Consider the following 23,213-nt stretch of genomic DNA (forward strand, 5'->3'; position numbering starts at 1 on the left):
GAGAGGCCGTTTTGAAGGGCTCCCCGGCGCAGGAAGGCAGCGGGGAGGAAAAGGGCCGGAGATCCCCCCGCAGGAGGGGCTCCAAAGCCAGCCCAGGGTGCTCTGAGGAGGAAAGAGCCAGCCTGTGCTGGGAAGGCGGCCGGAGCTTGAGGGGGAGCTCTGAGCTGGTGGTCCCTGAGCAGCCTCCCAGCAGGGAGAAGCCCTTCAGGTGCTTGGAATGTGGGAAGAGCTTCAAGAACAGCTCCCACCTGATCCGACACCAACAGATCCACACTGGGGCACGTCCCTACATGTGTGGGGAATGTGGGAAGAGCTTCAACCAGAGCTCCCATCTGATCAATCACCAGAGTGTCCACACTGTGGAACGGCCCTACATGTGTAATGATTGTGGGAAGAGCTTCAGGCACAGCTCCAGCCTGATCCGACACCAGCACATCCACACTGGGGAACGGCTCTACACGTGTGGGGAATGTGAGAAGAGCTTCAGGGACAGCTCCCACCTCCGTACCCACCAGCTCATCCACACAAGTGAACGGCCCTACAAGTGCTTGGAATGTGGGAAGAGGTTTCAGACCAGCTCACATCTCCGCAGGCATGAGCAGACACACAGGGATGAGAGGCCCTTCTGCTGCACCAACTGTGGGAAGGGCTTCAAGCGGAACTCCCACCTCATCACCCACCGCCGCATCCACACGGGGGAGAGGCCCTACAAGTGTGGGGAGTGTGGGAAGAGCTTCCCCCACAGCTCTACCTTGACCAAACACCAACGGACCCACCAGTAAGGGAAGCCCCGACTGCGGGAAGAACTTCGGCTGCTGCTTCCACCTCAAATGAACCTCTGATGGTGAGGCAACCCCTGGAGTCCAGTGACTGTCAGTCCAACCCTTTTACCACAAAGGGCCAGTCCCCTTTCCCAGGGGCAACTTCTTCCAACCGAACCCTTCCTGTGTGGGGGGTGTGTGTGGAGATTCCTGCCTTGGCTGGGGGCCCCCCAAGGTCACTGCTGGAGGTTGAGAGCAAAGATCTCCCCACCAGCGTTGGTCTGGGGGAGTTCCATCCGTCTCTAATTAGGAATTATTGCTTTTGTGCCAGCTTGAGTAGAATTGCTTCAACAATTGCTTTAGTGTAGAGCACTGTCCTATCTTATCCTGTACACCTGGTAGTTTTAGTGTTTCTGTTGTGCAGTAAATAATTCTGATGAAGATCTTTTGTCTGATCATTTGTAACCCTAAATAATTCATTTCTATCAATAGATCTGATTTGCCATCATTAAAAGCTGGGGGACAAAAGTGTTTCAGTCACACCTCTGTAATTCCTCTAAACTGGGTTTAGTTATGTTATGTTGGCATAACCCAAGTCTGAGATTGGATCCAGCAGCCCCCAGCACCCCACAGGAAGTTGGGAGCTCAGGGGGGCCACCCCCCATTGCCAACCCCCTGTGCCCAAAGACCCCCATGGGACGGTCAGACCCTCCAGACAACCCTCCCTTTTCCACCCTTCTCCCTGTTCCTTCCATATTCCCATTGTCCTCTCAGTCCCCCATTTCCCCTCTGAACACTTTTGGGGTCCCAACCCCCACTGTTTACCCTCTCTCCTATGGCTGCTGAAGGAGAAAATGAGGCTGCACACACAGAGTTCCATTGTGGGACTTGTCCACCCATCTTTCCAGTGTCCCCCTTTCATTGGGGTTCCTTTGGAAACAGCGCCTGGGCTTTGTCTTTTAGTCCACTGGAATTCCCAGCATGGCTCAAAGCAGTGCCCTGATCCCACACATTCCCCTCCCCTCATGTGCTGGCTGTGTTCAGCCACCAGAGAAAAACACAGAGAAAAAAACCATGCAGGGCATTCCAAGTGGTTTCCACTTTGGCAAACAGCACTCTCTGGATGGAAAATACCAATCAAGGCCAAAACACTCCTTTTGGATCCTGATCAACTGAATGCAGCTGCTGCTGCCTTATGTTGTTCCCACAGAAATTCTCAGGGTTCCTTTGCTTCCAGGAGAGATGTGATGTCACACAGGAGCTGTGATGTCACGGGGATGATATGATGTCACAGGAGAGATGCGGTGTCATATGATGGTAGTGACGTCATAGAGGAGCATTTTTATGAGAGCAAGGATGTGATGTCATGGGGAGGATGTGATGTCACAGAGCAGATGTGATGTCATAGGGGAGCTGTGATGTTACAGGGGAGGATATGAAGTCACATGGATGATATGACATCACAGGAAAGATGTGATGTCATATGATGGATGTGACGTCATAGGAAAAGTGTGATGTCACAGGGGAGGTGTGACTCACAGGAAGGATGTGATGTCACAGGAGAGCTGTGATGTGACAGGAGAGCTGTGTTGTCACAGGGGAGGGCGTTACTTCACAGGGATGATATGATATCACAGAGGAGATGTGGTGTCATATGATGGATGTCACGTCATAGGGGAGATGTGATGTCACAGGAAGGATGTGATGTCATGGGGAGCATGTGATGTCACAGAGGATTGACCCATCCCCCCCCAACCTTGCTCCAGCTAAAGCCGTGGAATTTGTCTTTGTTTCCCTTGGGTTCAAGGTCAGGCTGTTTTAATTCCATGGATGTCTAGAGGTGAGTTAAGGGGAGCTCAGACCTTTTGGTGAGGAAGGACTTGTTTACTCTGGAGCATTTGAACTCAGCCTTTGTTCCTGGTTTCTTCCCACTCTTTCAGAGCAGTTCATTTCCCAGGGTGAAAGCTCTGATTCCCCAGTACAGTCAGGTTCTCCTGAGCTCAGGATCTTTCACTGGTCTCATTTTTCTCCAGTATTAATTGTGTGCCAAATTCTTGCTTCCTACATCAGTGAAATGTTAGAAGAGAGAGAATCTCACTTGGATCTTGGACAGAACACTTATAGACTTCTTTATTCTAATGAATTCTTCCCTTCTAGTTCTGGATGACAGGACACCCATGTGGAAAGTCCCTTGTCTGGTTTTCAGGACTTAAAAGAGATGCTTTTCTGATGTGGGTATTTATTGGAGTGTTATTTATTCAACTGTGAGGGTTGAATTGAGTGTTCCTTGCACCTTTAAAAAGTGCAACCCCTTTAATCTGTTGTTTTAAAAACCGTGCATTAGATGTCAGAGGACATAAGGACAGCATGTAGAGATAACCCTACTGTAAGTGATGGTTCCAGTCATCCCGTGTATGGATCAAAGATTTCCAAGGCTTTGTTCCAAGGCTGGGTGCACATGGACTGGGAGAACTTTGCCTGCCGGAGCCGCTCTCCCTGCCCCGCCAGGAAGAGCAGGGACCGCATCGCCCCGGCCGCAGCGGCGCAGAGGCTGCTCGGGAGGGGACAGTGTGCTGGGGGGAGCTGCCCACTCGCTGTCCTCACTGCCTGCACAGCGCAGGGCTGGGGGGAATTGAGCCAGGCAGGAAAAGGGAATGGCGGCCATCGCACGGGGCTGAAATGAGACGGGAAGGAGCAAACAGCCTGGCTGGGGGAGCACAGTTTGGGAAGGGGGCACAGGGAAAACCCACTGTGATGTTCCGGGGTAAATAACAGAAAATAAACAGAGGGTGCCCTTTCAGATATGGTTTATAGATCAGTGCACTGTGTATAGTGTAAGAGAGCTTCAGAAATGTAAGAATGCAGTTTCTGCAGCTTTTACTACAGTGACACGTTTTTTACAGAATATATAAAGAAATGATAAGTTGGGTGTTAGGTTGGGCTTTTCTTGGTGGTGTTTTTTGGGGGGATATACTTTGTCCCCTCCAGCCCCCCAAAGGAGTTTTCTTGAATGTACCTTCTTACAGCTAATTTGAATGATTAGTTTAGATAAGCCTCTTAGAGTAGATGCATTTCAATGAAATCAGGGCACATGTCTTTTTGACTCTGGTGCAAGATTCGAACTAATTTTTTTCTTCCTCTTTGGCTCAATTAAAAACCATCTTAAAACACTCCCAATATGTTTTGTGAGTGCAGGGCTTGAGGCATGTGGGATTGAGTGGACACAGAGAAAGAACTAACATTCAGAAACATATCTGCTTCCCTGTTTCAATTAATAAACCCCAGAGTTTGACACATTAATAATATCCATAGCAATTGTGATTTGACTGTATATTGTGACCTGCATATGCACATGTGAGCATAAGGACTTATGAAATAGGTATTGTAGTTTCTGCAGTTCTTGAGGGTAGAGAGGATTTGAGCTAAAAACTGTCTGAACATTTCTGGATGTCAGACAGAGACGTCTGTCTGACCATCACTAGGTATGCTTTGATTTTAAGGCAGAGCATGTTAAAGAATGCAATAACTTAAAGCCAGATGCAGTCTGGAATTTTTGCTCTTTCAGCAATAACAATAGCACTAATAATTACTAATAGTTAATGAGCTAACAGATGCAATAAATGTATCTGCTCATTTTGACATATGTGTCAGTTTAATAATTTTAAATGAATCAGTGCATTTGTAACAGGAAATCTCCCTCAACCTCTGATTAAAATGTAATGTTGACTAAAGGATTATAGAGCAGACTTAATTTTACTGACTGTTTTAACAGTTGTCACGGCTGTTGGAAAAGGAAAGGCAATTGAAACACTCCAAAAAAGGGGTGGAGGGGCAGAACAAGAGTAGTTTAATAAGTTTAAACATGGTCTCTGAATGCCACCCATAAAACATTGAGCAGATCTGTAACTCCAGGAAGCTGCTGTACACTATGTATGTTTGCCTTTTGAGGCCCACTGTGTTTCATTCATTTGAACACTTAGCAGTTTCCCTACTTTCTCCATTTAAAAATGTGCAACAGCGTTTAAATGTGGAACAAATTCAGCTGTTCATGTGCCTGGAGTTTCATCTTAGAATGCAGCTGATAGAATACTCAGCTGACAGGAAATAAAGGCTGTGTAGAATGGCTGTAACATTTCAAAAGTGGACACAGGTGTCACATCCTGTGAATGCTGCAGTGCAGTGAGGGTTGGTGGACATATTTTATGTTTTTCTAACCGTTCTCATGTTGTGATGTGGGAATGGTGTGTGGAGTTCCCCTGCCAGTCTGTCTGGGTTATGTCTGTGCAGGGATGAACAGGAGTGTGTGTGTAGATTCCCATGCCTGTGTGTTTGTGTGTGTGCAGGGGGATTCTGTGCTAAACTCGTTGAGCTACGAGGTGCACAAAGGACCCCCTTGCTTTCTAAATTCCTTCTCAGAGAGGAGCCTGGGGGTGGCTGGATCCAATCTCAGGCTCAGATTTTGGTTTCAGTTGAAGGAATTATACAGGTGTGATTCAATTACTTTGTCCTGCAGGTTTTAGTGATGGCAAATCAGAAATATCTCTATAAAAACAATGATTTATTATGACAAATGAACAAAAAATTGATCAGAAAAGTGAACAGATGAAAGACCTTAAAGAGAATTATTTACTTCAAATTATAAAAGCCAAAAACCCCTCGTAGTATAGTGTACGATAGGACAGTGGAGTCTATCAAAGTCATTCTATTAAAGCAACTGGATCAAAGCCAGCAAAAAGAAACAATCCTGAAGCAGAGATTGAGGTAACTCACCCCATAACAACAGGGGGTAGTTCTCTCTCTTTCACTTAACCATGAAGAGCTGTCCCTGCTTCATGGCAGAAGCTCCACACACTTCAAGGAAGTATGGGGAAGAATCTGCCACAGGAAAGTTGGACGGGGCTTTTATAGTTATCAAGGGTTTGACTGCCAGACATATTTGCAGGCCAGGGAGCAGCTTCTCCGTCAAATCCTACTTCAGAAAGCAGGATGTGTGTCTGAAGTTTCATGAAGCATTTTGGGTTTAGCAGAATTCAACATTAAAAACAGCACCTTGGCACCAGCAGTAACTCATCACAGTGTGCGTTGTTTGCATTCTCTGACCATTTCTTAGGTATTATCAGAGCAGAGCATCCTGCCAGAAATGGCCCCTTGATTCCATGAGGTTTCAAAACCTCTCAGGGTTCCTTTTGTTCCATGAGGCCCTGCAGTGTCACAATGGCCCCTTGATTCCAGGATGTTCCAAAACATCCCAGGGTTCCCTTGGCTCCAAGAGGCTCCCCAGTGTCCCCCCGGCCCCTGGATTCCCAGCAGGCCCTGCAGTGTCCCAATGGCCACTGGGTTCCAGGAGCCACAGCGGCTGCCGCCGGCGTCTGTGCCCGGAGCCGCCGCTCCCACGGGGCTGCCGCACTCACCGCCGGGGTTGCCGCTCGCGCAGCCGCCGCTCTGCCCCGGCTGCACCGGGACCCGGCACCGCCTCGGGCCTGCGCTGCCGCCTCAGCGGCCACAGGGACACAGCCATGGGGGACCTTTGCTCTGACACTGATGGGGCCTGGCTTTGTTCTGCTTGGGGCTGGGCTTTGGGAAAACTGCTGTTCATTTTCATGCTCCACTGGAACAGCTCCTGAATTCCAAAGGTTTCCTAATCCAGGGGAGGGGTTTCTATGGCATCGGAGGTGCCGCCCCTCGGGACACATTGTCAATAAACCATCCAGCTGACTGGGATGGGTGTAAGAGCTGGGGAACACAGGATAAGCAGTCATCCCATGAAAGCCTTGGAATGTTCTCTACCTGAATCGAAACCCAAATGGAACAGTTTGGATACAATTCCCAAATAGTTTGGAAACTCCAGTCATTCCTGACACCAGGATGGAAATTCAGCAGATAACTAAAGCCAGTCCCCTTGGGAGCCCACAACCAGCAGGGCTGAGGGAGGCCCTGGCAGCTCCCCAGCACCTCCCTCTCAGTGGGACACCTCTGGCAGCCTCTCCCAGCTCGGGAACCCTCCAGTTTGCAACACTCCAAAGACCCTCCCTGATGCCCAGGACAATTCTGATCCCCCTCCACAAACACTCCTCCAGCTGTGACCCTTGTCTGTTGGCAAACACAAAGGGATTTGTGGCAGGGTTTCCCTGACAACAAGGAGAATTTTGGAGAGGGACCTTTCCACAGCCAGCTCTTGATGTGTCCACACATCTCTGCCTGGGTGTGGGTGTGAATTGACTGTGGTGGGAATGTTGTTCTTGTGAATCTATAATTCAGTCACTGTTAAAATTGTGGCAAATGCTATTGAATCACTTGATAATTGTTGAATTGGTCAATGATTAAGTGCTACTAATGTGTTTTGCCCCCTTGTCTTTGGATCAAAATCCTTCGCGCCCTGACCCTCTTGCATCCCAAGGCTCTCTGTAAATCATTCTCTTTCATCAAAAAAATTTTTTTTTTGTAACGTCCACTTTAAAATCATCTTCCTTAGCTAAGCTACAAAACAACTCCAATTAGCTGTAGAAGTCTTGAAGACTCAAAGACAATTAAAGGAAGGGAAGTAATTTGTTTTTCAATGTTTTAATGGGTCCCACAGTGTGTTTGGAGCTGCATCAGCTGTCAGTCCAAGATGGGCCATGTCAGAACTGGTGAGGTTGGGGGGTGAGGAGCAAGGTTGATCATCCAGGGTCAGTGTGGATCTCCTGAGGAGACACTCAGCATCAAGATCACTTGGAGAACACTTCTATCACCTCTCCTCTGAACTAAAAATTATCCATCATTAAATTAAAAAAAAAAAAGAAAAAACTTTGAAGACTTGTTTTGAAATTGCCTTGAAGACAATTAAAGGAAGACAAAGAGATCCTGAGGGATTTCTGGAATTTAATGAGCCCCACGGTGTGTTTGCAGCCCAGCCCAGGATCCTGAGGTACTGAGAGAAGATTGAAGCAGCTGCTGAAGAAGTCAGAAGCCAAACTGCAAGTGCCTTGAAGCATTGCTGGGCCCCACTGAGGGCAGGCACTGCCAAAGCCTCCCCAGGGACTCCTTGGAGCAGCTCCTTGGAGGCCAGGAGTGCAGGCAGACAAAGGCTCTGGGCAGGCCCCTGCAATGCTGAGCAAAGCCTGCCTTGGTTTTGTGGAGCACAAAGGCCAAGGCCTGAGCCCCAGGCCCTGGCCCAGCAGATCCTGTCCCTCCCGGCTGGCTCAGGGCTGTTTGGGGGGCACTGGGATGGGAGGGGGAGGAACAACAAAGGCCAAAACTGGGCAACCCCTGCCAGGCTCCTGAGGGAGGGGCGAGGCAGAAACCAAGTGCAGAACCCGCATGGAAAGTGTCTTGTGGTGGCCTGAGTGGCAGAGGCAGCTGCCAGAGGCAAGGGGACAAAGGCCTGGGTGCCTTTGGGCCTTGCAGCCCTGCCAGAGCCCTTGGCCATCTCTCCTGCAGGCTGTCCTGCCCTGGCCCTGCTGCTGCTCTGGCCTTGCAGGCTGCACACACCCCTCCTGCTTTCCCACCCCCTCCCAGCAGCATTTCTAGACCCTCCCTGATGTCTCTGCACCAGCTCTGGCTGTTCCCTGGAACACAAAGCCATGGGCTGATCCTGACTCCCTCTGGGTGACCTCTTGCAGCACAAGGGTCCCCGTTGAGTGACAGTTCTTTTTCCTCACCTTTAGTCCCAACCTTCCATGGTACTCTTTGTGGAGATTTCACTCTGTTTTCAATACGGTCAAGAGCTCCATCCTGTCAGATCTGCTCTAGACCCTCTCCAGTTCTTCCTCATTCCTCCAGGATGGGGAACCTCACAGACAGACAGAGCAGTCCAGATGTGGTGACCCCAGGGCTGAGTCCAGGGGGGTGACAACTCCCTTGTCTGGGTGCCCACACTCCCCCTAAGGCAGCCCCATGTGCAGTTGGCCTTAAATCAAGGGGCCATTCTGATTCTTTGTAATGTCACGGAATCAAGAGGCACCGTGACCCTGCAGGGCCTCATGGAACCAAAGGAATGCAGGGACACTGTGGAATCTCATGGAACCAAGGGACCACTGTGACATGCAGGGTCTCTTTGGAACAAAAGGAACTCTGAGACAACTCAGAACCTCCTGGAACCAAGGGCTCACTGTGCCTCCCCAGAACTCCATGGAATCAAGCAGAGCCGCTGCCTCCCCCCCGCCGCCGCACGGACCGGAGTCGCCGGCTCTGCCCCGCTTGGACACCTCTGGAGTCAGCGTGTTCTTGGGCAGCACAACTGATCTCAGACCAGAGAGTTTTCCTAAATTTGCTTTGCCCCCTCTTTCCCCTGGTTTGTTTTTTTGTTCTTTGTTCATTCAGGAGGAAAAGGGGGAAGGGAGGCACATGTTGATCTCTGTTTTTATCTGTTTACAAAAGGGAGTTGCGGCAGGGGAAGAGAGAGGAGGCAATTTCTATCTCTGCTGTTGCTTTGAACTCTTCTGTTGGTGTTGCTGTTTTTGCTACTCTATTTCTTGTCAGTGAACTCTTATGTTTTCGCTTATACCTCCTTGTATTTTGTCTCCCTGTATTGGTGGGGAATAAAAGGGGAGTGAATTCATTTGATTGGAGTTCCCACCTCAATATGTGTTTTTAAACCAGGACAGGTTGCTCAAGGGCTCCCTGAAATTTGGCATCATCCACAAAGGACTTGAAAATACATTTTCTCCCTTTGTACAGCGAGATAATAAAGATGTTCTACAGTTGGGTTCAAGGGCTGGTCACTGAGGGATTTCACCAGGAAGTTGCTGCCAAGAGGACTTTGTACCATGGATTTTATTTGACACTCTTCATTCAGCCAACTTCCCACCCACCACATCTTCCACTTCTTCAGTCCAGCTCTCACCAATTTGTCCATAAGGAGACCACAGGAGACCATGTCAAGGGCCTTGATAAAGTCTGGGCACAAAACATCCCCTTCTATTCCCTCCCACACGGGTTCTGCAATCCCTCCCTTATCCTTCCCATACCTGGCAATGGCTGCAGGAGGACTTGCCCTATCCCCTTCCCTGATGAACCTGAGCAGTCTGGAACTCTCCCAACCCTCCTTGCTGCCCTGTTTGCAGACTGGTTCCATGTCTGCCTTTGCCAAGGCCACAGGAAGCTCTGGGATGGCTCTGGACTTTCTAAGGGTTTGGGAGAGGTCCCCCAGTGACACTGCCCAGCCTTCTCAATATCCCTGACACCAAAACCTTTTCCATATCCCACACTTGCAGAGGAGTGCCCAGGACACAACACAGGCTGTCCTGGTGATTCTGGAGAATGAGAAGGGATTTCTTCCTCGAGGCCAACCCCTCCAATTGGATTTGAGTGCAGCTGAAAGGTTTCCTCAGCATTTTCCCCGGGGCGTTGGGCAGGTGCCCGAGGAGGGGGTAGAACAAGGGCTGTGTCCAACTGTGCCAGGAGGGCTGTGCTGGGCAAGGATGAGGAGGCTGCAGAAAACAGTGGCACTGGGGAGGGGAGAGGAGCAGCTGGAGAGACCTTGTGCCTGCCCACGCTGGGCAGGAGCTGCCCCAGGATGGCAGCTCTGAAGCACTCCCAGGATGTCCCTGGGAACAGGAGGGGAAGACTGGATCTAAAAATGAAACCTGGAAAGCAGAGAGTCATGCTGACACTGCAGGAGAGTTGCAGCCCTGCAGCAAGGTGACAGAAGAAGTGACCCAGTCCATGCCCTGCCCTCAGAACATGCCCACAGCATCCTGGAGATGCTGGAAGGGAGCCCAGTTCTGCTTCACAAGTTCCCAGGGCCTGTCCCTGCCTGTGCTCCAAGGGCTTCCAGCCCCCAGGACTGTGCTCAGAGAGCACTCAGGCCTTACGGTGAGAAAGGGGCTCAGGAGGACAGTGTGGAAGTGGCAAGAGAGCAGCTCTGGGAAGACCAAGCTCTGCTGCTCCCTGGCAGTGCTGCTGGGCTGGGATTATTGTCCCGTTCCTGATTCCAAATACACCCTGTCCTGCAGTGTGCTGTCCTTTAGGAACAGCTAAGAAGAAGGGTCTTGGACAAAGAAGGCACTGCAGTGTCCTTTTTTTGTTTAAATGCTCAGAGAGCACAATTCATCATTTTTACATCTCTGGGTCAAATTCAATGGGTAGACACTAAATTAGAAGGCAGATGTATAATAATATTTAATTACACAGAAAATTATTGCCAGAAGAACCTGATGACCTCCATGAAAAACCTGAGCAGGAAGGCTGGGCCATTAAGGAGTCCCATTCTGAATGCTACACACCACAAAACTGGCACGTAATTGATCCTGAAAAGCATCCAGTCAGCATTTTTCTCAGAGCATCCTTGAGCTCCTGGTTCCTCAGGCTGTAGATGAGGGGGTTCAGTGATGGAGGTACCACCGAGTAGAGAACTGACAGGGTCAGATCCAGGGATGGGGAGGAGATGGAGGGGGGCTTCAGGTAGGCAAATGGGCCAGTGCTGACAAACAGGGAGACCACAGCCAGGTGAGGGAGGCACACGGAAAAGGCTTTGTGCCGTCCCTGCTGAGAGGGGATCCTCAGCACAGCCCTGAAGATCTGCACATAGGAGAAAACAATGAAAACAAAACAAGCAAATACTAAAGAGATGGAAAACAAGAGAAGCCCAAGTTCCCTGGTGTAAGAGTGTGAGCAGGAGAGCTTGAGGATGGCAGGGATTTCACAGAAGAACTGGCCCAGGGCATTGCCCTGGCACAGGGGCAGGGAAAATGTATTGGCTGTGTGCAGCAGAGAATACAGAAAGCCAGTGGCCCAGGCAGCTGCTGCCATGTGGGCACAAGCTCTGCTGCCCAGGAGGGTCCCGTAGTGCAGGGGTTTGCAGATGGCAACGTAGCGGTCATAGCACATGATGGTGAGGAGGGAAAACTCTGCTGAGATGAAGAAGACAAAGAAAAAGAGCTGCGCAGCACATCCGTAGTAGGAAATGGTTCTGGTGTCCCGTAGGGAATTGTGCATGGCTTTGGGGACAGTGGTGCAGATGCAGCCCAGGTCTGTGAGGGAGAGGTTGAGCAGGAAGAAGCCCATGGGGGTGTGCAGGTGGTGGTCACAGGCTACGGCGCTGAGGATGAGGCCGTTGGCCAGGAGGGCAGCCAGGGAGATGGCCAGGAAGAGCCAGAAGTGCAGGAGCTGCAGCTCCCTCCTGTCTGCAAATGCCAGGAGGAGGAACTGGGTGAGGGAGCTACTGTTGGACATTTGCTGCCTCAGGGTATGGTTTCCTGTTGAGGTAAAAAAGGCAGAACTGAATAAGGCCAGACTCAATCAGCAAAACATCTTGCATGTCACATAGCAATTTAACATTCAGGGCCTATTTTCAGGAAGATCTCTCTGCATCCCTCTCCCTGAGCTCTGGGGTTTGCTGGCTGAAGGGGGCAGCTTCCAGGTACAGCTGCCCAGGGCATTTCCATGGATTTAGCACTGAGGAGTTTTCTCCATGGGGATCCTGTGCAGCACAGAGATCCTATGGCAGAACTGTGCCCTTCTGGAGGGCACCTGCAGCCCTGCAGGACACCCAGGCAAAGAGCTGAGAACCCTGTAGGTGCCTGGAGGGCACTTGGGCACTTGGCTCCCACAGACACATCCCCAGAGCAGCACCCAAAGGAATCTGCCCCCCCTCAAACCCCACACTGGCTTAGAAAACCCAGTGGTGAGAACAAGGAGAGCCCAGGCAGCAGGGGATGGCAGGGAAATGCCACAGTGCTGCTGCCAAGGGAGGAGGGACACAGAGAGACAGCTGGAAATCAGGGCCCTGTCCTTGCCTGGGCTCTGGCTGCTGCAGGGCAATGCACAGCCCAGCCCCCGTGGGCCTGAGGGCACAGGCTCTGCTTAGGCTGGGAAAGGAGCTCAGGCAGGAGCTGCTCAGGGAAGGGGTCTGTGCCACAGGGACAGCAGGGAGGGGCCCCCATCCCCCTGCCCAGCCCTTGTGGCAGCAGCTGCCTCTCCCTGCCTGCCTGTCTCTGGGTGAGGAGCTGTTCCTGCCAGCAGCCCCTGCCTGTGCCCAGCTCAGCTCCCTGCCAGTGCTGCCAGAGCCATCCCCAGCCCAGTGCCCAGGGGCAGCTCTGCCTGGGCAGGGGCTGCAGAGCAGATCCCAGACAACCTGAGGTGGCTGGGAAGGGGGAGGTGTTCTGGGGGGATGTGCTTCCTGAGAAGGGCCCCTGGAAATGGAGGAGGTGGAGGTGGAGCTGAAGCTGTGAGGAGCCCTGAGCCTGCAGCTGAAGGGCCCTGCCCAGCCCTGCCCTGCCCTGAGGGGTCACTCCTTCCACCCACCCCTTCTCCCTGCAGGGCTGTGGCAGCTCCTTGGCCGGGCTGAGAGCTGACCCTGGCAGGCAGCAGAGTCCCTGCCCCAGCACACAGAGCCCTGGGGGCAGGACCCTGCTCTGCCCCACAGCCCTGGGCACCCCTGGCTGCACCCCCACCTTCCCACCCCACAGCCAGCCCTGCCACAGGGAACCTTCTGGCCCTGGGCCTCTGATGGGGAAGCAGCAAGTCCTGCTCTGCAGCAGCTTCTCCTGCTGCACCCCAGCAAATCCAGCAGAGCCATCCTGACAGCTCCTGCCACTGCTGCCATTTGGCAGCTGGGAGAGGCACTTGCAGGAACTCACCTGCCCTGCTCTGCAGCCAGAGCCTGAGCGTGGCAAAGGGCTGGCAAGGTTCCTGCCCTGAGCAGCTCTGCCCTGTCCTCCCAGCCCAGGATCCCTTGAACCTCCTGCTCCCTTCTCCTCTCTGCCCTTGCTGCCTGCAGCTCCTGCCCTGCTCTGCCATATGGCCACTTCCCCTGCACTGCAGCAACTGGGAGAGTCCTGCTGAAAGATCCTAGAAGCTGTGGGATGTGCCAGCTTTAGGAGATGCCTCCAGGAAGGCAAGTTGAACTTTCCTACAGCCAGAGAATTCTTCTTTCAAATCCTGGGAATGTTTCTCCTGTAGTGAGAGCTCAGTCACCTCCCAGCCCAGGCTGCCTCTCATCTCTGTCCCTTCTCTCCTGTGCCCTGGGTGCTGCAGGCAGTGCCCTCAGCCCTGCTGGGTTGTGCAGAGGAGCTGCTCACCAGCAGAGCTGTCTCTTTGAAGCTCTTCTTGCTTGCCAGGAGCTCCCTGTGTGCCAGGAACCTGGCCCAGCTCAGCAGCACAGCAACAGCCCCAGGCATTTCATGACCCTCGGGGGGTTTGATGTTGTTTACATGAGACTCAGTCCCTGAGAGGAAGTTCAAACAACTTCTCAAGAAGTCAAAGTGAGATTGAAACACTGAAGTTTCTTGTAGTGCTAATGAGTCTCACTGAGGGACACAACTGAGAAAGTGTCCCCAGATTCCAGTTAGAGCAGAAAAGTGCAGACAGTGATGAAAAGGATGGACAAGCAAGGGAAAGGTGTCTCTGATGCTAAATAAACCTTGACTTGTTTTCTTAATCAAACGGGCCAAGGCCTGACCCCCAGCCCCTGAGAAGGCAGATGCTGTCCCTGCCTCATTCCTCAGGGCTCTTCCTGGGGCACTGGGATGTGGGATGTGCAATGCCAAGGGCAGGACCATGGGGTGGCACCTGCCAGGCTGCTGAGCAGGGACAAGGAGGCCATGAGGCCCCAGGGCTGCAAGGGCCACTCCCCTCCTCCTGGCATCAGGGGCACAGACAGCAGCCCTGGCCAAAGGCCTGCAGAAGGTGGCTGTGTCAGGGCCTTTCAGCTTCTCCCCATCCCTGTCTCCTCTCCAGCCCAGGCTGTCCTACGGTGTCCATGCCCTGCCCCTTTCCCTGCAGGCTGTCGTCATCCCCCCGGCTGCCCCACCTGGCTGGCACCTTCCTGCACTGACATCTCTGCGTCCTCCCTGGCTCTTCCTGCACACACAAAGCCTTGGGCTCATCCAGACTCCACAACACTGACCTCAGAGGGAAATTTCTGACTTCTTGTCACCAGTCTAGGCCACCCCAGCTGCCCTTGGTGGCACTAGTTCTTTCTTAGGCTGTTTTCTGACAGGAAGAAAAGCTCCACCAGCTCTGACACCCCCCTTCCAGACCTCTCAGGCTACTCCTCTACTGTCCTCAGTCTTTGCACCACTGACCCCTGAGTCCTCAGCCTCTATATACGGGTCATGTGCCTGAGGCCCCAAATTCCCTCCTGGGAGATCTCTGGGACCTCTCCAAGGTTTTAGAAGATGACAGTAGAGTGCTCTGATCCCAGGAAACACAGAGGGACACTTTTTTTCCAAGGGTTGTCTTGGCAGAATGAGGCACAATATCTTTAAACTTTCTGGCACAAGGGAGCTCTGAGCTCTGGGTACGGAGGGAGCTCCAAGTGCCAACCACTGGAGTGGGAGCTACAAATCATCAGGGCTTGTGTTCTTTGGAGGGCCAGACACTGGTGAGAGTGGTGTGTGTGTGCACATGGAAGGACTTGAAGGGCACAATGAACTGTCTCAAAACACTGTCAAAGCAGGAAAATCCCATAAGGCGCCACAACACATAAGCACTGGTGGCAAACAGGAAGGCCTTTAATTCCAAGGCCTAAAGGGAGGTGAAGCTTTGGAAGTAGCCCCCAGGACAGAACTGCACTGTGCAGAGTGTGGGAAAGAGCAGACAGCCCCAACAGGAAGCCAGGGCTGGTAAGGCAGGTCTGGGGAACCCATCCAGACAAAGATTCCCACCTGCAGACTGGAAACACACCGGGCAAAACTCCCACCGTGGCAAGCTGTGGGAAAGGAAGCAAGTCCTTGTAGATGTGCCAGCCCAAGCTGTGGGAACAGCATCTACCCCCCTGGATACCCGGGGCTTGGGCTGTATAAAAGTGATAGCCCAGAAGCACAACTTGGGGACCCTCCACTGAGCAGAGCAGGGTGAAGAAGGACCGGTGGGAGCCTCAGGGATCTCCATGGTGTGATACATTGACTTCATCTCTGTCTCTCTCTCTCACTGGCTTCCCACCACCCCCTTCTTCTCTCTCTTTCTATTTCTTTCTTTCTCTCTCCCTCCTATTTACTGTTAAATCAAAGCTGGACGGCTGACTTTGGCACATGGTCTCCTTTGCAGCTGAATTTGGGCAGAGGTGTCTCTTAATAATGGGAACCTGACAGTATCCCTGAGGTTTTACACTGTGGGAACTAGTGGCCACTGGATTCCATGAGGTTCCACGGAGTCACAGGGTCCATTTGGCTTCATAAGGCTCTGTAGTGTGATAATGGACCCTTGATTCCCTGGGTTTGCAAAATGTCTCAGGACTCCTTTGGTTCTAGGAGGCCACACATAACACAGTGGCCCCTTGGTTCCATGAGATTGCACAGTGTCCCAGGAATCCTTTGGTTCCATGAGGCCCTGCTGTGTCACAGTGGCTTTTGAGTCCCCGAGGTTCCTCAGTGTCACAATGGCCCCTGATTCTATGAGGGCCCAAAATGTCTCAGGGGTTCCTTTACTTCCATGAGGCCCTTCATGGCACAATGAACCCTTGGTTCCATGAGGTTCCACAGTGTCCCAGGATTCCTCTGATTTCATGAAGCCTTGGATTTTCACAATGACTCCTTTACTCCAGGAGGTTCCACAGTGTCTTTGCTGGAACACACAGGGCTGTAATGTTGTCACCCCTGCAGAGCTGCCTCCAGCTCTGGGCTCCAGCACAGGAAGGACATGGACCTGTTGGAGTGAGTCCAGAGGGGAGCAGCAAGGGGATCAGAGGGATTGAGCAGCTCTGCTGTGAGGAAAGGCTGAGAGAATTAGGATTGTTAAGACTGGAAAAGAGAAGGCTTTGGGGTGATCTAATTGTGGCCTTCCAGTGCCTGAAGGGAGCCAACAAGAAAGATGGAGAGAGACTTTGGACAAGGGCCTGGAGTGACAGGACAAGGAGCAGTGGCTTCACACTGAGAAAGGGAAGGGTTAGATGGGATATTAGGAAGAATTTCTGGACTGTAAAGGTAGTGAGATCCTGTCACAGGTTGCTCAGAGAAGTTCTGGCTGCCCCATCCCTGGAAGTGTTCACAGCAAGGTTGGATGGGGCTCTGAGCTCTGAATCCAGTGGAAGGTGTCCCTACCCATGGCAGGGGGTTGGACTGAGATGCTCTTGAAGGTCCCTTCCAACCCAAACCATTCCATGATTCTGTGACTGGTGGGGGATGTGGTGGTCAGAGCTGAAAGGCACATAGACCCCAAAATGATTTTCCATTCTGAGTGAAGGAAGGAGGGGGCAGCAGAACTGACACCCTGGACTGCTGGTGGTCAGACTTTGTCCTCTTTGGGAGACTGACTGATCTGGGTGTGAGTGTGGATGTGCTGGAGGGCAGGAAGGCTCTGCAGAGGGATCTGGACAGGCTGGATCAATAAGGCCAAGTGTCAGGGCCTGCCCTTGGCTCCCAACAACCCCCTGGAACGCTCCAGGCTGGGGGCAGAGGGGCTGGAGAGCTGCTCAGCAGGAAGGGACTTGGGGGTGCTGCTTGACAGCAGCTGGATATGAGGCAGAGTGTGCCCAGGGGGGCAAGAAGGCCAAGGGTATCGTGGCCTTTGTGGAGAAGAGTGTGGCCAGCAGGAGCAGAGAACTGATTGCCCCTCTGTGCTGGGCACTGGGGAGGCCCCACCTGGAGTGCTGTGTCCAGTTCTGGCCCCTCAGTGCCAAAAGGCCCTTGAGGGGCTGGAGCGTGTCCAGAGAAGGGAACGGAGCTGGGGAAGGCTCTGGAAAACATGTCTGCTGAGGGACGGCTGAGGGAACTGGGCTGGTTGAGTGTGGAGAAGGGGAGGCTCAGGGGGGACCTCATTGCTCTCTACAATGACCTGAAAGGAGGTTTTAGTGGGGTGGGGGTCCGTGTCTTCTGGAAAGCCTTTAGTGAGAGGAAAAGAGGCAACGGCCTTAAATTGCATCAGGTGAGGCTCAGATTAGATATTCAAAAACCCTTTTTCCACTGAGAGAGTGCTCAGGCATTGGAACAAGTAGCCCAGGGAGGTGGTGGAGTCTCTGGAAGCATTCAGGTGGCATCTGGATGTAGCGCTTTGGGATGGGGTTTAGGGGTGATTCTGGTGGTGCTGGGTTGACAGTTGGACTAGAAGATCTGGAAGGTCTCTTCCAACCTTGATGATTCTGTGATTCTCTGACCTGTCATCCCTGTTTGCAGGTTTGTGCTCTAACAAGACCCTGGGGATGTTTTCTCTGTTGGGTCCACAGAGATTGTGTTGTGTGAGCTTTTTTCCTCTATAATCAAAACAAGGAGTAATTAATGCTAAATCCAGCAGGTGGCTTTCAAGTCATAACTTGGTCCAGTTTGTCCAACTGTGTCCAAACAGGTGAGGAAAATCTGGAACTTTAGAAGGGTTAGTTTTTTACCTCATTAGCAGGATATCCAGGGGTGCACCAAGTGCCTGCCAGTGAGGAGCACAAGAGACCAGTAGACAGTGACAATCTTGTTCTAATGTTAATGTCACTGGAGCACAGAGTGAGATCACTTCTGAGTTATGTTTCTTTAATTACTGATTGTGAATAAAGAGAAAATGACATAGTTGATGACACTTTAGTATTTATTTCACACTCTTAACAAGAAGGTATTTTCCAGCTGGACTTTGAATATGGTTCCGTGGTATATTGCAAATTTCTATCTCAAGTTAACAGTCTACTTCTTCCCAAAGAAATTCTCAGCAGCTCACACCCTTTCATCATCTGGCTCTTTCCCTGATGGCTTGGCTTCTTTCCTGTTTTATCCCTTCTCAGCCTCTCGTGCCAGAGGCAATATTGAGGAAAGAACTGGGTTTTAAAAAAGAGAAAATGCAAGAACTTCCTTCAGGCAGTCAGTTCTTCTGGGCAGGGCCGTCTGACTCCTGGTGTGTTTCCCTCCATGTGCTCAGCACCGGCACAGGGCACACTGAGGGAGGTCTCCAAACTTTCCTGTAGGTGATTCCATCAAAACTAATCCCCTCCCAGGGCATCACAAGATGATGCTCATCAGCTCTTCCAAGTCAAAGGATACTTTTTCCCCAGGGCAGAAAAGATGGAAACATGCTACCAGTGCAAGAGAGGGACAGCGGAGGCCCATCCTCTGCCATGGGGGCGGTGACCCAGACTCCCTGTTTGTCCTCTAGTCCCTCTGGGAGCCCTGAGGTTTCCCTCTGGTCCCCTCTGGCTCCCTCTGCTTGGAAAGCCTTCCAAATCCATTCTGGTGAGGGGAGGTGGTGATGCAGCAACAGCAGACGCCTCGTGGGATGCCTGGACACCCCTGGGGAGGCAGAACTGGGGCCACTCATTCTGTGCCCTGTCCTGGCTGGGTGCTGGGGGGACTGCCCTGAGGAGAGACAAATGAGGCTTCTCCTGGGGAAAGCCTCAGCCAGAGCTCAACTTCCCAAACAAGGCTGGGGCTGGGGGTGTGCCGAGGGGGAAGTTGTCCTGCAGGCAGGAGGGCAGGACAAGCAGGACACAGTCTGCTCAGGACACGGCGCATCTGAAGGACACCATGGGTTTGGGCCCATTGTTGCTGCTTTATTAAATCACAGCCACCTCCAACTGGCTCAGTGGGAAGAGAAGAGCAGTGCTCGTAGTTTGAATTGAGGTTCTTGGTGAAGATTTGATGGCATCAGGATTCAAGTTCTCCTGCCTGTAGGAAGGACAGAGTTTCTTTTTTGTGATAAGATCCATGCCTGGAAAGCTCCCCAGGCAGCCACCAGGCCCCAACATGGCATCAGGGCAGTTGGCAGCAGTCCCCCCAACACCTGCCTCCCAGCCCACGCCAAGCCACTGCCTTACCCACAGCCCCAGAGCCCTGGATGCCACCATGGCTGTCCCTGACACCACCCTGCTCACCAGCTCAGGTGTCTCACACAGTGCCTGGGAGGCTGGGAATGTTGGAAGCTCTTCATGGATGTGGACATCGGTACCTGAAGAGCTTCTGGCCTGAATCGAGGGCTCGGTGTTGGTCCTAAAGCTGCCAGGATGCAGATGGTCTGTTCTGCCAGGCAAGGGACGACTTCACTGCTGTCTGTCTTCAAGGGCTGAAGGGCTGTGAGAAAAAACAGAGCCGAGCTGAAACTCCAGACATCCCTCCAGCCCATGTTCCCCACTCACCACTGCAGATCTCATCCAGTTGCTCTGTGCTTTGGTTCCTCAGGTGCCCATTTTCCAGCTCCAGGGGGACAGGGCCAGTCAAACCACAGCAACTTGGCAGAGACATCTTCAACTGCTTCTGCTTCCTCAGCACCGCTGAGCCCAGGTGGTCTCTGAAGAGGCAGATGGAGAAATCCTGCATGTCGCTGCTCTCCTGGGAGGAAGGAGGAAAGGTGAGCTTTGGAAACAGCAGCCCCCTGCCCACAGTGAAGGGGGGGGGATGGTGACTGAGGGAGATGCCCTGGGCTCAGATTCCAGAGCAGGGACAAGTTGCACTGGGATGCAAGGCCCAGAAGCCACCAGAGCCCAGGGGAGCAGAGCCTGCTGCCAGAGCTGCTGACAGGGCTGGGCTTCAGGGGAACTCTCACTGCCCAGTGCCCATCTCAGGGCTCACGCTCCCACATCAGCCTTACCATGTCGAGGAAGCATGAGAGGTTTTCCACCAGATCCTCAGTGGTTGGGCAGGCCTTTATCTTCTTCAGGTTTGGACACATCAGGTTTTTAGAGACAATCACAATCTCTGTCCAGGAGTCTTCACTGACAATCCACAGGAGCTCCATCATGTTTGGCATCAGGAGCTCCTGTTTCCCTGCCTGTATGAAGGACAGTGTTTCTTTTCTGTGATAAGATCCATGCCTGGAAAGCTCCCCAGGCAGCCACCAGGCCCCAACATGGCATCAGGGCAGTTGGCAGCAGTCCCCCCAACACCTGCCTCCCAGCCCACGCCAAGCCACCGCCTTACCCACAGCCCCAGAGCCCTGGATGCCACCATGGCTGTCCCTGACACCACCCTGCTCACCAGCTCAGGTGTCTCACACAGCACCTGGGAGCCTGGGAGTGTTGGAAGCTCCTCATGGGTGTGGACGTCGGCGCCAGAAGAGCAGTGCTTCTGGCCTGAATCGAGGGCTCGGTGTTGGTCCTAAAGCCTTCAGGATGCTGATGGTCTGTTCTGCCAGGCAAGAGACGACTACATTGCTGTCTGTCTTCAAGGGCTGAAGAGCTGTGAGCAAAAGAAACGGAGCCGAGATGAAGCCCTGTGTCTGCAGAGACCTCCAGACGTCCCCTCCAGCCCCTGTTCCCCACTCACCGCTGCAGATCTCATCCAGTTGCTCTTGGCTTCGGTTCCTCAGGTGCCGCGTGGCCACCCCTAGGCACAAAGCTCCGTCAGCCCCTGCTCCCCAGCGGGCTCCCAGCAGCGCGGCCCCTGGCCCTGCCCTCCTCTCCCTCAGCCGGGATGAGCCCAGGAAGCACCAGGAGCTCAGGGGGTGGAACTCAGCCCAGTGCCCACCAAGCCCAGCCACGTGGGCAGGGGTGGCAGAGGGAGGCCCAGGCCCAGCCTGTGGCAGCCGGGGCTCAGGCAGCCCCAGGGTTGGGCCTGGCTGTGGCTGCAGGAGCGGGGACGGGGGCCAGCTTGCCCAGAGAGTGACCCCGGGGGCTGGGGCTCACCGATGAACCTGATGGCCGCCTCTCGCACACTGGCCTCAGGGTCCTTGAGGTAGCTCAGGCCCTGACGCAGGTACTCTTCAGCCCTGCTCCTGTCCTTCCCCACCTGGAGAGAGCACAAGGACACGGGCATGGCACAGAGCCCCCCCGCTGGCTGCAGCAGTCCCTCCTGCCAGCACTCAGTGTTGCCCAGAGCCCTCTCTCCCGCTGGCGGCAGGGAAGGGAGAGGGGCCTGCAGAGGAGCCCCTGGGGCTCTGTTCTTGGAGGGCACACACTGGGCTGCAGCTCCAGCCTCTGGGCTCTGGGCCCACACAGTGGGCTCTGCCTGCAGGGCAAGCCTCACCCAACCTGCACCCTGGCACTTGGCCTTACCAAGCACTCGCCAATCCTCCACATCTGCTGCTTCTTCACCAGCTCTTTCAGCTCCCTCCACTTGAGCAGCTTTGCTGCGGCAAGGAGTGCTTCCTGGGCGGCCTGCATGGAAGCAGAAGGGGTGAGGTAGCAGTATGGCTGGCAAAGGAAAGCTCTTGGCTTTCTTGCTGGGGAGATTCTGCCCTCAGGAAGTTGGGACATGCCCTCACCAAAGTGTCTAGGGGACTTAGGAGGACAGCCCTGTAGGACAGGGCCTGAGGCTGGAAACCCTGGCCTTGGACACATACCAGGGACAGCAGAGAAGCCTGTGGGGATGTGCCTGTTCAGGCTTTGGTGGCCACAGGCTGCTGACGAGCCCTACTGGAGCCCCAGGGCAGCTGTTGGAAATGGCCGTGCCAGCTTCTCCGTCCCTGCTGGCGCTGGCTCTGCAGGGACCTTTCCCACACCTTGCGCTGGGCCACGGCTGCCCACTGCCAGCAGCCCTTGTCCTGCTGCCTGGGCCCCACAGGGCAGGCCAGCCCACCTCTCTCTGTGCCAGTGCTCAGCCTTCCAATGTGTACCTTGGCCACGCTCGGGGACTGGTCACTTGTGCGAATGAGCAGTGGGACCAGTGCACTCCGCAGAGACGTCTTCAATTGCTTGTTGTTCCTCAGCACTGCTGAGCCCAGGTAGTCTCTGAAGAGGCAGATAAAGGCCTCTCGCATGTCGCTGCTCTCCTGGGAGGAAGGAGGAAAGGTGAGCTTTGGAAACAGCAGCCCCCTGCCCACAGTGAAAGGGGATGGGGATGGTGGCTGAGGGAGATGCCCTGGGCTCAGATTCCAGAGCAGGGACAAGTTGCACTGGGATGCAAGGCCCAGAAGCCACCAGAGCCCAGGGGAGCAGAGCCTGCTGACAGGGCTGGGTGCAGGGCAGCTCTCACTGCCCAGTGCCCATCTCAGGCCTCACGCTCCCACATCAACCTTACCATGTCAAAGAAGCGCGGCAGGTTCTCCACCAAATACTCATCCATGGGGCTGGCCTTTTTCTTCTCCAGGTTTTGATTTATCAGTCTTTTCAGGATCATAATGACCTTTGTCTTGAGGTCTTCTCTGCCAACCCACAGGAGCTCCATCATGTGTGGCACCAGGAACTCCAGTTTTCTTGCCTGTATGAAGGACAGAGTTTCTTTTCTGTGATAAGATCCATGCCTGGAAAGCTCCCCAGGCAGCCACCAGGCCCCAACATGGCATCAGGGCAGTTGGCAGCAGTCCCCCCAACACCTGCCTCCCAGCCCACGCCAAGCCACCGCCTTACCCACAGCCCCAGAGCCCTGGATGCCACCATGGCTGTCCCTGACACCACCCTGCTCACCAGCTCAGGTGTCTCACACAGCACGATGAGGCCTTCGAGCACCTGGGAGGCTGGGAGGGTTGGAAGCTCCTCATCGATATCAAAGTTGTCATTCTGGAGGTATTCAAAGTCTTTGTCCTTGTCCTCCCACTCAAACTTCACGCTAGTGCCACTGGGCAATGGCTGTAGAAGCAAGCACAGTAGTGAGAGCCTGGCAGAGTCTGCAGGGCTCGTGGCAGGGGATCAAGTCCTTTTCTGGTAACTCACAGCCAAGTCAGAGGTGGAGCTGCTTTCTGAAGAAG

At 53.4% G+C, this 23,213-nt stretch overlaps 2 protein-coding genes and 1 pseudogene across 2 annotated transcripts in view; 1 reads left to right on the forward strand and 2 right to left on the reverse strand.

The window, feature by feature from the left end:
* Positions 1-23,213, forward strand: part of LOC127474815 (zinc finger protein 208-like) — a 1,262,639-nt pseudogene that overhangs the window by 1,146,339 nt on the left and 93,087 nt on the right.
* LOC127474832 (zinc finger protein 345-like) overlaps positions 1-23,213 on the reverse strand; it is a 61,028-nt gene that overhangs the window by 26,569 nt on the left and 11,246 nt on the right. The gene's annotated exons all lie outside the window — the stretch shown is intronic.
* Positions 4,691-11,927, reverse strand: LOC127474938 (olfactory receptor 14J1-like). The gene is made up of 2 exons (XM_051796272.1): positions 11,011-11,927; positions 4,691-5,185 (listed from the first exon to the last, which is right to left on the reverse strand). The coding sequence occupies exons 1-2, from the start codon at positions 11,913-11,915 to the stop codon at positions 5,131-5,133; spliced, it is 960 nt and encodes a 319-aa protein (XP_051652232.1). The 5' UTR covers positions 11,916-11,927; the 3' UTR covers positions 4,691-5,130.

The sequence above is a fragment of the Manacus candei genome, unplaced genomic scaffold (genome assembly GCF_025592945.1).
Source record: "Manacus candei isolate 608988 ecotype Guabito, Panama unplaced genomic scaffold, ASM2559294v1 h1tg000045l, whole genome shotgun sequence".
Classification (NCBI taxonomy): Eukaryota; Metazoa; Chordata; class Aves; order Passeriformes; family Pipridae; genus Manacus; species Manacus candei.